Consider the following 16,153-nt stretch of genomic DNA (forward strand, 5'->3'; position numbering starts at 1 on the left):
ACCCCAATTCATTTCATATCACTTTTTATTTAGTACTCTATTGTCTACCTCCCGATCTGAATGACACTCTGATGACGTACAGCTGTAAAGGCCACCAATATGGTAACAAGTGTGATCTATCCTGTAAGCTTGATCAACCGTTGGTTGGAGACGAATCAATAACATGTGACAAGGATCGCAGCCTCAATGCTAAAGCATTTTGGAATTATGACCAGCGCCCATATTGCAAAGGTACAACTGATTCCATACCGTTTAACTCCTCACGTCAATTGTCTGAAGTTTATCTCGTGGTCTTTATAGGCGCCTGATTTTCATATTTTACTTCTACTCCAAAAGTAGTCTAGTTTTTAAACGCAAACTGGTTGACATACAATGGACAGTTTTCCTTTTTGAAAATGGTATAAATCCTCCAATATGAATAGACTGGCAAAAAAAGGGTAACTTTTTTCCAATCATAGCCCGAAATCCGAAATACGAACACTACCAGTAAACCTTGTTAATGCTACAATTTGTAATAGATCTTTTTTTCAAATTGGCGTAAAAAATTGGGATCACGAGAGGGTGAACATAACCACATTCAGCATTCCGTAGCAACCTGATCAAGATTATCCAGACATTTATGAATTTATGCTGAGATTTACATGTATTGCCATATGACCTGTTAGAACCTTTGTGGAATTTCATCAAAAACAATACATGGCCATACGCTCTAACTTTCTATTCTTGTTATTTTGGCGAAACATTTGCGGTTTAGAAGATAGTTCTTGGTGACAAAAATTGAACATGGCATTTGCGCCATTTAAAATTATATTCTTTTATTGTTTCTTGCACACATATTTAATCACTAGAAAGCATGTGGGGCGTCTTCTTCAGCAGCTAAGGGACATAACCGCACTGTACTAACAAATGTATCATAAATGTTTATCTCCTTGTATAAATGAAATAAATATACATTTTATGTGCTACTATTTCAGTTACGGCGTGTTCTGATTTCTTGCCACCTTTAAATGGAGCTTCTGCCTGTGATAAATGGGTAGGAGGAGCAATATGTTCTATTCTTTGTAATGAAAAATACGATGTTCCCAGAGGTCTTAGCAATTCCAAGAATACCTTTGTGTGTAGTTACTTCACCGGTATATGGAATCCATCACTTGTTCCAGATTGCACAAGTAAGTTATATTTTGCCAATCTGAATGGTCATAGTTTTAGTCCTCGTAAACAGATATCTAATAATACCAAAACGACATTTACTAAGCAGCCTGAAATCCGACCGGTCGATTATTTAAATAGAATATAATTCTTTATAAAGAATTAAAACAATAACCCAATTAAAAGATTGCAAGAATAAATTGTTGATACGTTTCAGGAATAAAATAATAATTTAAATTGTCGTTATATATGGAACCCATCACTTGTTCCAGATTGCACAAATAAGTTATTTTTTGCCAATCTGAATGGTCATAGTTTTAGTCCTGGTAAACAGATATCTAATAATACCAAAACGACATTTACTAAGCAGTCTGAAATCCGACCGGTCGATTATTTAAATAGAATATAATTCTTTATAAAGAATTAAAACAATAACCCAATTAAAAGATTGCAAGAATAAATTGTTGATACGTTTCAGGAATAAAATAATAATTTAAATTGTCGTTATATATGGAACCCATCACTTGTTCCAGATTGCACAAATAAGTTATTTTTTGCCAATCTGAATGGTCATAGTTTTAGTCCTGGTAAACAGATATCTAATAATACCAAAACGACATTTACTAAGCAGTCTGAAATCCGACCGGTCGATTATTTAAATAGAATATAATTCTTTATAAAGAATTAAAACAATAACCCAATTAAAAGATTGCAAGAATAAATTGTTGATACGTTTCAGGAATAAAATAATAATTTAAATTGTCGTTATATATGGAACCCATCACTTGTTCCAGATTGCACAAATAAGTTATTTTTTGCCAATCTGAATGGTCATAGTTTTAGTCCTGGTAAACAGATATCTAATAATACCAAAACGACATTTTCTAAGCAGCCTGAAATCCGACCGGTCGATTATTTAAATAGAATATAATACTTTATGAAGAATTAAAACAATAACCCAATTAAAAGATTGCAAGAATAAATTATTGATACGTTTCAGGAATAAAATAATAGTTTAAATTGTCGTTATATATATATCTGATGAAGATATAGATGTTGGTTGAAAAAATGACTGTTCTTGTATTTATATTTTTATTTTTGTGCCAAACGTATGATCAGTAATGTATTGACATCTTTTGATATAATAACATTTTATATAAACAATTATTTTTTACATTGATTTGTGGATATAAAGTATATGTTGCTATCTCTTATATGTTTTAGAAAAGCGACAGTCCTCTGGAATTAAGTTACCAGGAGAGGTATATTTATATTATAGCGGAAACTGTGAAGACGTAAAAGACGAAATTAGACAGAAGTTTATCGACAAACTAAAATATATGGATTCAGGGATGTACAGTGCGTTTTGTGATCCATATGACGAGTGCAAAGTTGAAAATGTGGTGGTAAAGTGTGGTAAAAAAGAACGAAAAAGGGTAATTTTTGTTAGGTATAATTCTCTGGAACTAAGTGGATAAAGTGAGTATTATTCTAAGAAATGAAAGAATACCAGTTTTCGTATTATTGGCTACAGGTTTCCAAACTCACACCTTCAGCATAGTCTGGGTAACGATATCTTGTCTTAAGATCATTTTGAAACCCGCATAAGGTTTAGTAACGAATGCAATCCTAGGGAGCAGAATTCTGTGTGGAGAGTGGGGTCCCTTCCTACCCTTCGTTGATTTCCAACTACCAAGGGTTCAATTATGTGCACGCCAATGCCCACACTGAACTTTTCATACCATCCGATTATGATTCTTTTATTCTGTATATTGTTAAAAGGCTTCAAATAGATCGTTTAGTTACATTATTTTTTTTCTTTTAGTCTTTGGGCCGTCGGGATACTGAAAACCAGTTGTTCGTATCTTGGGATTTTACTTCAAAATTCACATTGATCAATGATACATTTGAAGCATCACGTACATTTTATGAAAGTAAGCTTGACTTAAAGAGGAAATAAATCAGGGTGAATTTGATCAAATGATTCCTGGATTACAAACAGTCAACGACTCCTTTAATATCGGATACATGGATTTTATATGTGGAGAGGGCTTGAAACCCAACTATGATACTGGAACATGTCGTAAGTTTAGTTTTAATTTGTATGTTGAATTAATATAACAGAATCCCATGATAAAAATATCTATTTAAGCTTTTGTGCGCGATTTGCATTTTTGGGAATAAATCAAACTTTACAAGGTTTAATCCTAAAATTGATTATTTCAAACGAAAATTTGTTTAAAATAATATATGAACGGTAGATAATCTCCTGTCTTGGATTCAGTTAGAAATAGGTGCATCAAAAATGCTGGCTTGTTTAAAAGGGGTTTATTCGAAACGGCCTTGGTCAATACGGACATATTAACAGTTAATAAATATAGACTGATCCTAGCAACCCCGAGAAAATCAAATCGGTCGATTAAATATTTAATAAGAATCCTTTGTAAAGACTTGAAGAAAATGAATCATATTTAGACTCGCATTCCTTGTATAGATTCAACTTCCACAATACCGCAGTGTAGTTTGCAAGGGATACATTCCCAAATGCCGATGTTCATAGAATTGAATCTTAATTCACAAAGGAAGCATTTAGTGGTAAGATACACATCTAAGTTTGGTTTTAGTAATTCGTGAAAACTGTGACATAATTATTTGTTTTTGCGCATGCCTGAAAAATGACACGATTGTTTAGATATTTTGTCTAAAATGTGAAATTAAATGAACTGAGATAAAATCTGAATGTTTTAGGAGCTTGTCCTACTGGAAGTAAATATGATAAGACTAGCGATACTTGTAAACCGTGTCCACTTGGTACTTATCAACAAGATGAAGCTTCATCATCTGACTGTATGAACTGTCCACCTGAAAAAACAACAGTTCAAATAGCTTCTACACACATAGATAACTGTACAGGTAGGTATACGTATCAGTGTGATACGTAGTTCCAATTATGAATATATAACAATGATATAGAAGGTTTGATCCACGAATCGCTACATGTACCTGTATACTATATTCACCGGGACTATCTATAATTCGATATACGGTAGGTACCACTTTGTTGTCATTACATTATGGTTATAACAAAGTGGAATCGGGACTGACCTACCTTTTATGCACATAAGTTGACATTCAGCATCAAAAGAACTTTCATCATCAGCAACACCTTGATTGGAAAGTAATTAACGGGGTTTCTTTTCCCCTGCCTGTTTTAATATTTAACATGACATGATACAGTTTCGTTTTTTTGTCAGTTTAATATGAAAATATACATCATTATAGATCAGTATAATTATGGAGTACTTAAAATAGTTGTAATTTGTCTAAAATTTTATATAGAGATGTGTGAAGCTGGTAAATATTCTAAAACAGGAGTTGAACCTTGTACACATTGTTCTCAGGGAACATATCAACCAAATATTAATTCTACAGACTGTATTAAATGTTCCCTTGGTTTAATAACATCTTCTAGTGGAGCAACAGATTTATCTAGTTGTACAGGTAGGCGAAATACTTTATTCAGGGGAGATTTGAAAACGAAACACAAACAGCTTGATATGTAAAAAGGGATAACTACCATTCATAATTTCTACTTTTCGCCTCTTCAGAACACGAAAGTCGCAAAGTAGAAGTTACGACAAAATGTGAGGCGACAAGACGGTATACAAGCCAAAATCAACTCGAAAATAGGAAATTAAGAAATAACACACCGCGATAATAGCGCCCTCCGTTTTTTCTTAATTTCTACTTTTCGCTTTTCGACTTGCATTTTGGCTTGTATACCGTCTTGTCGACTTTCGACTTAGTCATATTTTTGTGTTTATTGATGTCAGTAAGAAGGCGCCAACACGCTATACAAGCCAAAATGCAACTCGAAAAGTAGAAATTAGGAAATTAACACACTGCGCTATTAGCGACCTATGATCTGTCGTACTGTCGACTTTTCGACTTTTCGACTTTCGACTTTTTCGACTTTTCGACTTTCGACTTTTCGACTTTTCGAATTTTCGACTTTTCGCCTAGGAAGTTGTTGTAGTCTCTGCCTTCCAGGTCACATTTGAATACGCGCAATTCCCGTTAACAAAAATGTCTGTGTGATAGAGTCTAGTAATTGCTGGGACCATTCTATGGAAAATTCTGCTGCGATAGCTATTCTGACAAAAAATAAACGTCTGTTGTAGTGGCTATTCTGCCGAATAAATCTGCTGTGATGGATAATCTCACGAAATTCCTGATATAATGGATATTCTAAAGAAAATCCTACTGTGTGAACCAAGCTGAAAAGCCATTCTGTTGTAATTGCTATTGTGACGAAAAATTCTGATGCGCCGAACATTCATAGCCTACATAGGGCCTAAGATAAATTACTTTTCAAGGCCAACCCTGTTTTATTTGTCTCTTATCGCCGGGACTCTTTTAGTTTTTAACTGCCTGTATTATGAAATAATCTTCCATTTACTATAAAATAGTGTACATCTTTATATTCTTTTAAAAAACAACTTAACACGTTTATTTAAACAGGATTTAACTGACAAAGTATGCGACTGATAATATGTCCATAATTTTGCTTGTTGGTTTGTTTTTTTGTTTTTTTTATATATGGTTACATTGCCAGTTTGTAAAGTGCCACTGGACACGGTATATGAAAGGGTCCACTATATGCTGCAATAGTAATAAATATGCTGTAATAGTAATAAATATGCTGTGATAGTAATCTATAGAAAATATTACTGTTGGGACCAACCTATAGAACATCCTGCTGTGAAGGCCAATCTGAACTAATATAAATGAGTACATAAAAATCCCGCTGGAGATTAATCTGAGCAAAATCCCTGCCGTGAGGGATAACCTAAAAAAAATCCTGTGGTTGGGACCAATGAAGAAATTCCTGTTGTGACGAATCTAAATACAAAATCGTGTCTTGGGGCCAATCGAAATTTTAAAAAAATCCTGCTGCTGTGAGAGCCAATCTCCGATATAAATACGGTGTTTGTGGGTGGTGGTGGGGGGTGTATAGAATATTTATTTCTTTCGTCACTTTTTTGTGTATATTGGGGGCGGGATTAATGGCGTTATGGGTGACAGATTGTCAAAGTTAGCGATATAAATAAGGCTATATTAGTTTATTTTTCTACTTTTAAATCCTGGCCTGGAATAGCAGGTAAACGGGTTTTAACATTTATGTAGTAGTCAATGTGGTCTGCCCCCAATTGTTCAAATTATTTCCCGTGATATTTCGAAGGTGAAGGCTGGCAGCGGACAATCATTCTGGTCTAGTGGCTATGATGCCTGTCACTTTGTATTGGCTACGAAAGAGTGTTAACCAAAATAATCGCCATCATTACTAGACTCTATCACACAGACATTTTTGTTAACGGGAATTGCGCGTATTCAAATGTGACCTGGAAGGCAGAGACTACAACAACTTCCTAGGCCAAAAGGAGAAAAGTCGAAAAGTAGAAAAGTCGAAAGTCGAAAAGTCGACAGTACGACAGATCATAGGTCGCTAATAGCGCAGTGTGTTAATTTCCTAATTTCTACTTTTCGAGTTGCATTTTGGCTTGTATAGCGTGTTGGCGCCTTCTTACTGACATCAATAAATACAAAATTATGACTAAGTCGAAAGTCGACAAGACGGTATACAAGCCAAAATGCAAGTCGAAAAGTAGAAATTAAGAAAAAACGGGGGGGGGGGGGGCGCTATTATCGCGGTGTGTTATTTCTTAATTTCCTATTTTCGAGTTGATTTTGGCTTGTATACCGTCTTGTCGCCTCACATTTTGTCGTAACTTCTACTTTTCGACTTTTCGACTTTCGTGTTCTGAAGAGGCGAAAAGTAGAAATTATGAATGGTAGTTATAGGCTTCCATAGAAATGGCATAAAACAATAAAAAATTAAAGTATTTATGTCTCATAACAACACATGGCACATTGTGTGAAATACACAAATTTATCCTGGTCTAATTGTCGCTCAATAATGAACACGTACTATGTTTACCAGTTCGAGTATAACTTAAAGGACAATTGTGTATATGCTATAACGAAGTAACTCCAGACACTTCACCTGGATAGAAACACCACAAGAGATGGATTAAGTAAACTGGTATTTGTCACACAGTTATCAATATAAAATTGTTAGTTGGGCGTAATATTTAATATTTATTGATTAATGCTTTTGTTTTAGCGTTTGATTTGTTGATAAGTGACAGACAGTGGATTGAATCGACACCAGTTTCATCTTCAACAACTTTTGGCCAGTATACCATACTAGGTATATTGAAGATTACCAAAATAGCTGATATTGGAATATCCTTACAGTTGAATCATCTCGATGTAGACAATGTTGTTAATTACACAATTGTCGAGAACTCAATTAATATTAATCGGTAATTAATCTTAGTATCTTTATGCAAATATTAATATTTGGAGGATATCTAGAACTGTGGGTCTTTCACTACGGAATATTCGAGATGTTTAGCTGTTTACACAACTGATTGTCGTTTTCTCATAAATTCTTTGTTACGAACTGATTAAAATGACTTTTTATTTCATTCTCAAGATTCGATAATGTAACAGAAGCGGCGTGAATAGTGCAGAGACAAACGGAATTTATTTTTAAACAAAATCATTTAAGTGTAGTTAAAACATTTCTTCATAAAACATCAACTTATAAAAAATGTCAAATTATTCAGTAAAATATCGAATATTTAATTAATCGTTTGAAACAATTACGTTAAATTTAACTATATACTGGAATCTGAATTATCTATTTTCAGTAATAATATGTCAGTAACTTTCGCCGGAGACTGGATTTATTTATTGATTTCTGTGAATCAATCTGGGACTGATATACAAGTATTTTCGTCGTCGAGATTAATTGCATCCCATACCGTAAATATTACTTCTGTAATAGTAAATGGAACTAGTCTTAGACTAACAACGAATGAGGGTTGCAGTGAGTAGCTAACAAGTATATGAAATACTTTTTGAATTTCAAATATATATTTTATAATAATAATACTTTAAGTGAATACAAAAATATATAGTTTAGTTTACCAAGCTTTATCTTTCTCTGTATAATTACAATGGACAAGTTTATAAATAGCACACTGAAGAAATAAAACAAAAATGATATCCCCTTTTGAAGTGCATGTCATATTTTGATGTTGGTCTGACATGGTCTTGAATGACAAAGATATGTATAGCTATTGAGTTATATAACCAGCATGGTGGAATCGGTCCACAGATGTTCAACAGCCTGAACACTTGCGACGAACACGACCCGGGCAAACAGCAAAAAAATCTGTCAAACTATAATATTCTTGTAGAAATGATAACCACATTTCGTAAAAGACAGATCAAGAAAATTCAGTATATTGCTGAGAAATGAACTCTTAAGGAAAGTACGAAATCTGTTGTATTGTCTGTGTTTTATTTGATAGTGTAATGAAATGTTAAAACTCCATTATCTTATATATACTTTCTTACAGGTTTGATAGTTCGGTCACTCCGAATATTTGGAAGTCCCATACCTGAAGACGAACTAACCAAACAACTAGAGACATGTGATATTACTATTAAAGACGAACCAATCCTATCATTTGATAATCTTGATTCTGTTCAATCATCAGATATCGAAATAACCATACCAAGTTCATGTGATGGTTTGTATTTGATATTGTTTTTGAAACGCTAGATATTTATGAATATAAATTTTTTACATGTTTGTAAATAGCATGTTGCGTATTTCAAAGCAATATAATTATTTTGCGGTTTTGTCTATTCACACTTTTATATTTCTTAAGACATTAAATATTACAAATGATGCAGTCATAATAACTCTCTAGATTATCGGAAGGCTGAGATATTGATTGGCTTAGAGAATGTCTGTCATGTCTTCGTTAAACCTTAAAATGGAAATCGAGACTTTGTTTGTACTTGACAATCGAGACTATTTACGCTATTTCTTGTCAAAACTTCGAACATTTTTAACCTTGCTGGGAATAAAGTAATGTGACTGAAATTTTCAATATATTCATTTTTCATTATCTATTTTTAAACTAGAGCAAGAATGGTCAGCTCTGTATCCAACTCTTACCTAATATATATTTAATGATGAGAAATCAATAGGTCAATTAAGGATTAGAAATGTTTCGAATAGAAACGGATGCCATACAAGTAATAGTCATACGTTTTTTAACGAACAATATAATATTTCAGCATATGACGACTGTTTATCATCACCATGTAATAATCATACCTGTATTAATGAACAAGGGGGTTTTACCTGTCAATGTAAAGATGGTTATACAGGAACCACGTGTAATATTCCACCGGATTATTGTGTAAATAATTTGTGTGAGAATGATGCCATTTGTCAAAATTCTCTTATAACAAAGAACAATACCTGCAACTGTAAGCCAGGATATAAAGGAAGGCTGTGCTCTTATGAAATTGGTAAGTACGGCGTTTTATTAGCTCATGGGTATAATTCAAAGGAAATTAATTCCCTCTGGCGTGCCACGTGGCTTTGTTCTAGGTCCACTTCTTTTTCTGGTCTACGTCAATGAATGTTCCAAACTTCGGTGATGATACTTCCCTCTGATTGAAAACTATGCGCAACTATATTAAACAGTGACCTGGAAAAAATTATCTCATGGACTAAAACGTGACTGATTATCATTTAACCCACGGAAGACGAAAGCACTAGCACTGATAACAAAACAAAATCCTATTTTTCCTAATCTTACTCTAATTAATGTTCCCACAAAATAGGTCTCTGGTCACACACAACCATTTAGGCTTTTAAACCTTTTAACGAAATATTGTCAATTGGTTAAGATACCTTAAATACAGACTAAACCGCAAATCACTACAAACCATCTATACTTCTTTCAATTTACCTCATCTATATAGGACAACTGCACGGACCAACTAGCTAACAAATTAGCTCACCTACAATTTGTCTGTCTAGAAACCGGTTTTATTACCAAAAGAGACACAGACGAACTCAAATTTATTTATAAAATCATTAAGGACCTTTTTTCAACATATCTCCATGATTTAATCTTAACAAAAGGGCATACTTCAATCTCTGTAAAAACAAAAATTATAAATTCAATATCTTTAAATACTTTCAATTCGAAACTGGTGACTCAAAAGCAAACCCTACCTAAATCTTTAGTATTTGGGGCCAGCGTAAACCAGACCATTCATTGTAAACTGCGTTTCTCTTGTACCCATCTGAAAGGATATAAAACTTTCCCTTGAATTACTCTTTATATTCAGATACTCGTATAATAAACAACATGCCGCCTACTTTGAAAGTACTGTAAACATTTTTCGAGCTACCCATTCGTATTTCAAACTCCCAAGAATTTTCCAAGGCCAAACATAACAGCACGGTTCATAATTGTAAATAAATTGCAGTGGTATTCAAGCGCCATGGGCCGATATTCCCAACTTTGTATAAACTAAAAATTTGTTTTATGTTAGTTAATGGTGGATGGAGTGATTGGAGTGAGTGGTCTCAATGTTCTGTAACATGTAATGGTGGAAATAAAACTAGACAAAGAACGTGTACCAACCCTTCACCAGATGAAGATGGTTTAAACTGTACAGGAGGATCAATGGAACTGCTAGATTGCAATATAGAACATTGTCCAGGTCTGATGAATCTTTTTGCTGCTTTTTTAACGTTTCTTTTTAGGTTGGGGGGTGAGGGGCGGGGGTACACCGACCTTCATGTTTTATCCTCCTGTGGCATTAGACTGACAACTATATCAATAGGTTGTTGTGGCTTTGGTTTCCGAAACAGAAATGATTTACTCAAAAAAAGACATGGAAGTGTTTACATATTTTATGCCATTGATTCGAAAAAGATAATTGGTGCCCTTAGGAAATATTCCATACATGATGTGTTGGCCTTTCTGTAGGGTTTCTGAATATGTACCGCAGGAACATAAGTGTTTATCCCATTGGCAAGATAGCGTATTTACAGATGTCCACCCAAAGTGTATTTCGCTATGAGTTAAGTATTGTTTAATGGCCGTGAGGCCCGAGTGTTGTTTAAATATATTACGCAATGTCTGAAGCTCGAGACCATTAAACAACCTACAATACAGACACTCTACACGTGCTTTTACAGTGAAATGCGTCACGCGAGTCCAATATTTCACTAGTATAAATAATGTACGATTGGCAAGTTGCCTGTACATTATTTGAAATAATAGTAAGCCAACATCAACGGATGACGTCACATCTGTATTTTAACATGAAATAATCAGTGTGTAGCCAAGAAACTGGGACACCTCTTCGCGCTGTTCACTTCTTGGCTTCCAGTCTATAATTGGAAGTCGAAAGCAAGACGCCGAGAAGGGATTTCACATCGTCTTCAGATTTGTATCGGTTTCTCTAGACTGTACTTCAAAATGGATATACAAGTACCAAATTATCAAAAATTTCCAATACTTCCAACCTATAATTATGATTCTCTCTTGTAGAGTGCCATGAAGGCAACTTGACTTTAGCAAATGGTGTAGCAAAAGCAGAATGTACAGGTGACAAGGATGATATGATATGTTCACCTATTTGCCAGATTGGATTTGTATTCAAAGATATTATACCTAGCTATGAATGTAAAGGTGGAGACTGGCTGTCTGGAAATAAAACAGAACCTTGCACAAGTATAATATAACAAAATTTGTATTTTTTGTTTTACCAGGGTGTGGGGATCACGTGGCTAAGTGGGTAAGACGCTGGCTGGAGGTCCGGTGTTCGATCCCTGCATTGGCCGAGAAAGTTCAGGACGGAGGGCCTGAGAAGGACACCTGTCTAGTCGTTCGGATGGGACGAAAAACCGAGGTCCCAAGTACAAATTGGCGTGCACGTAAAAGATCCCTTGGTAGTTGGAATTGATGTAAGAGTAGGCCGTAGCGCCGCTGCCCGGGCAAAATTTCCCTCATGGAACACTGTATGGCGTATGCCCGTCTTCATTAGCCCAGTTTAGGAGCAAAACAGTAGGACGTTAAACCCCATTTCATTTCATTTTACCCAGGGGGGGGGGATATCAGTTCAGAATGTTTAGCTTGGTGTAAGGCTATGGGCCTTGTTTTAAACTTTATTACAGTTAATAAGAGGACGAACCATAACGTTTTACAGCGTTCTGCGACCTTCCGTTCTGACCTCTGATTTGAGATGTACCTCACAAATGAAAGAGTGTATACTGATTGGCGTGATCACGCGATAAGCATTTTGGTAGGGGTTACAAAAACAGAGCATAAAGATAAAAGTTGTCAGGTGTAATACTCGACACGAGATATGAAAAAATAGTAACTTTTAGTTGCCTTGATTTCATAGAGTACCGTTTGATCAAAATGATCTAGAATCATTGTGCTAAGAAGAGATTGGGATTCAGAAAGTTTTTTCTTAACCCATTTGATTCACTTAAAAATTTCTGGACGGCTTCTTTTACTTTCTATGAATTTATTTAACAGAACCTGTAATCCCAGAAGAATATAAAGTTAATTTGGGATTATCATATAAAATACCTGACTGTGATTCCCAGTATGATGTACAGAATCAAATTGTCCAGATAACAGATCAGTTACCATGTTCTACTAACCCAGATTGTACGTTGAATGTTACAATAAACAGTTGTCTTTTAGAACCTGCTCCTACCTTAGCTCTAGGCGTGTCCATTAATATACCAATTAACCAATCAACAATTGATTTTCAACCAGGTAATAATGATAATGCTATGATTACGGAGATCAATGTAGCCAATTAGAAATGAGGTCCAGTGGGTCCCATGTCACATTAACATGTTGAACCACGTTGACATAATTTATGGTTAAAAATCGGGCAATCAAGTACAAAAGATAATAAAACTGAATTTGCATATCCCAGCGTTTTGTCTGAATAATCGCATTCACGGCCTATTCTAATTTCGATGGCAACACTCATGGGATCTTTAACCTTCCTGCTCCATACATATTAAAATTAGAGTTATATCGTTATTAAAATAAATGTTATACTCCGAATATGAAACAACCAACGCGAAAGTCCCGGGCCTATAGCATCTGGTTGTGTCATCCTTGAAAATTGTATTAACTATTTTGTCGAAATGGGTATCTAACAAGAACATTGAAATTCAAATATGACCGTTCACAGTTCTCAGCATACCTGTTCTAACATATTAGTAGATAAAGAAGAATGACCCGTGCTGAAACTGGTCAGTTATATTTTGGATTTTATTCTGTGATGTCACCTAGGATTAATTATTGAAGTCGTAAGATCTTACAAAGTATTACTATTTTAATACTAAAATCAACAGGCTGTGAAAGGAAATGTCTTTAGAAAAATGTTTGATATATCAGGATTAGATGTGAATGGAGACCTAATATTAATTTTTGGTTGTTATTAAAGGAAATGGTACAGATGATGTAACTCGTGCGTTAGATACTTTAGATAGAACATCTCAAATTCTTCAGGATGACGACGCCATCTTTAATGTTATTATTAATGGTGTGAACTATACAAGTGACATGGATGTTGTTGGAACTATTAAATGTCCACCTGGAACCGTTCAAGCAAATGGTATTTGTGGTAAGTATCAAAATATATGATTTTTTTGGAAAATGCATTGTAGGTATGGGTACATACCACATACAAGCCTAGGATCGAAACCACACCACTTGACACAATGAATCATCGGTTCCACTCCCACCCCCTCCCACAGTAATGCTATATGAAAAGAATTCTGGTTAATTTGTGCATTCATCCAAATTGTATCTAAATGTCGCTGAATTCAAATTTATTACAAGTAACTTCCGTTTTAATCATACAACGTGTTAACGCTTATTCTTAGGGGAGGGGGAGGGGGAAGTGGGTTGGTATCTACTTCCCCCACCACACTCGATGGGCTCATAAAAAGCATTTTCAATAAGATACATCTAATAACTGAGTGAATCAATCAAAAGTCTGCTGTTTTGGGAAATACTGGGTATTCTTTGAATGATAAGTGAATTTATATTATTAGCTTTAAACATACCAAATTTATCTATAAGATTCTTAATATCGCATGTATTATTTAAACCAATATTTTATAAATATTCTGACTATCTGTAGGTATTGATCATATAATTTAACTACACGGTATCCAGGTAGTGATGTTATCAACTGAGCTATTGTTTCACAAATGTGATTGAAAATGACTTATTTAATTTCCTTTATAGTTGAGTGTTCCCCGGGAGAATATTATAAAGAAGACGATGATGTTTGTGAATATTGTGCACTAGGAACTTATCAACCTGATATTGGACAAACGTTTTGCTATAATTGTCCAGATGGATTGATGACACAATTTATCGGCTCAGACAGATTATCAGATTGTTCCTTGGGATTTTTTGGTGTCGTTTCATGGATGTTATTCCTTCCTTTTTTTAACAGATGACAACTCTTCACCAGCCAGTTATCTCTGGATCGCTATCGTAGTGCCGGTAACCGTAGTTGTAACAGTTTTTGTAATCACGGTACTTCTGATTGTTCGAAACAACTTGAAGAGGTAATTAAAACAGAATGTACTTTGTTTATTGTACACAAATAAGTTTTTTGTTTGCTACCGCCCCTTTGTTTGCTATATACTGCCCCGTCCACCACACGCCTATTTTTAAAAAGAGTACGATAGTGTTACGATAAGGTGTTTGAATAGAACACTTTGGTATTTTTAAAATAATTATACACATTTGATGACTAATTGCATTATTATGAATGATATATTTTTTTTTACTTTTCAGTAAAAATCTGATAGTAAGTATTCGGTTTTTTTTTTATTTTAAATCTCAGATAAAGCTAATGATAAAATCTGTTATGTTATAATACATACATCCCGTTTTCTTTAGTTCGGTTAGCATAAAAAAAAGTGGGGCGTTAAACCCCATTTCATTGCAGTTACCTACACGCCAGTGGACAGTTACTGCATTATTATTAATTGATTAGGAGGATGGTCCTACGGAATATGCCTATTATTTTCAGTTTATTCTTAATTCTAATTAAGAGCTAAATACAAGAACTGTTTATAAGATGTGAATTGCTGAAACAAACATATTAAAACTTTCTAAAGCTATTATATTAGAAATGTCAATTATGTATAGGAACTATTCCATAATATGTGTTCTCTATTTTAGGGTTTGAAGAAAGAACAGTTTTAGTTAACTTTAAAGTAAACAAATTGTGCATTATATTATGTAATTGTGTTTCCTATTATTGATTTCTCTACTTCTATAGTGTAATTTATGGTTTAATCGTGTATTCTATTGTTTAATCATATAATCTATGGCTTAATCGTTTAATATGTGGTTTGATTGTGTAAAATATGGTGTAATCAATGGTGCAATCTATGGTTTACTCGTGTAAGCTGTGATGCAATCGTGTAATATATAGTTAAATCGTGTAATCTAAGGGTTAATCTATAATCTATGATGCAATCGTGTAATCTATGAGGTAATCATGTAATCTACAATGGAATCACGTAATAGATGGTGTAATTGTGTAATTATGTAATGATTGCCCATATATCTATATTTCGAGATATTACATTAAATGAAGAGGGGGCGTAAGAACTGTTTATCAATTAAATTTTCTGCAAAATGATATTTGTCAGTTTGGTTATGCATATTGCTATATTGTACATATTATACCCAAGAATAATTCTTGAAAATAAGCAGAAAATATTAAGAAATCTGACTCCACTTATAGTCAAATTCAGACATGACTCGATTAGGTTAAGAAAGCCAACCAAACAAGTGACCGTGTTACCAAGCAATCATTGTCACATTTCACTTGAGACGTTGAATTCCCGGCATTTGATGCTGTATTTTCGTCGACTTCTTTTGATTTACATCAAGGGGAGAAGGTGAATGAGGGCGGTCGAGTAACAATTAATTTATTGACAACACCTATAATTACATATAGCTCAATTTATTAGGATTTCATCAGTGGAAGC

The 16,153-nt window shown here is 34.2% G+C and overlaps 1 protein-coding gene and 1 long non-coding RNA gene across 2 annotated transcripts; both read left to right on the forward strand.

The window, feature by feature from the left end:
• Positions 1-3,094: 3,094 nt before the first annotated feature.
• On the forward strand, positions 3,095-7,444 carry LOC126821368 (uncharacterized). Its single transcript, XR_007680399.1, has 4 exons — positions 3,095-3,232; positions 3,898-4,062; positions 4,489-4,650; positions 7,334-7,444. It is a non-coding gene; the product is annotated as an uncharacterized LOC126821368 (long non-coding RNA).
• A 1,035-nt stretch (positions 7,445-8,479) lies between these two features.
• LOC126811379 (neurogenic locus notch homolog protein 1) lies at positions 8,480-14,956 on the forward strand. The gene is made up of 9 exons (XM_050536955.2): positions 8,480-8,495; positions 8,640-8,813; positions 9,370-9,606; positions 10,645-10,815; positions 11,652-11,834; positions 12,645-12,890; positions 13,576-13,755; positions 14,385-14,540; positions 14,946-14,956. Exons 1-9 carry the CDS (start codon positions 8,480-8,482, stop codon positions 14,954-14,956), a joined length of 1,374 nt encoding a protein of 457 aa, XP_050392912.2.
• Positions 14,957-16,153: the final 1,197 nt, after the last annotated feature.

Source organism: Patella vulgata, chromosome 1 (assembly GCF_932274485.2).
Source record: "Patella vulgata chromosome 1, xgPatVulg1.2, whole genome shotgun sequence".
Classification (NCBI taxonomy): Eukaryota; Metazoa; Mollusca; class Gastropoda; family Patellidae; genus Patella; species Patella vulgata.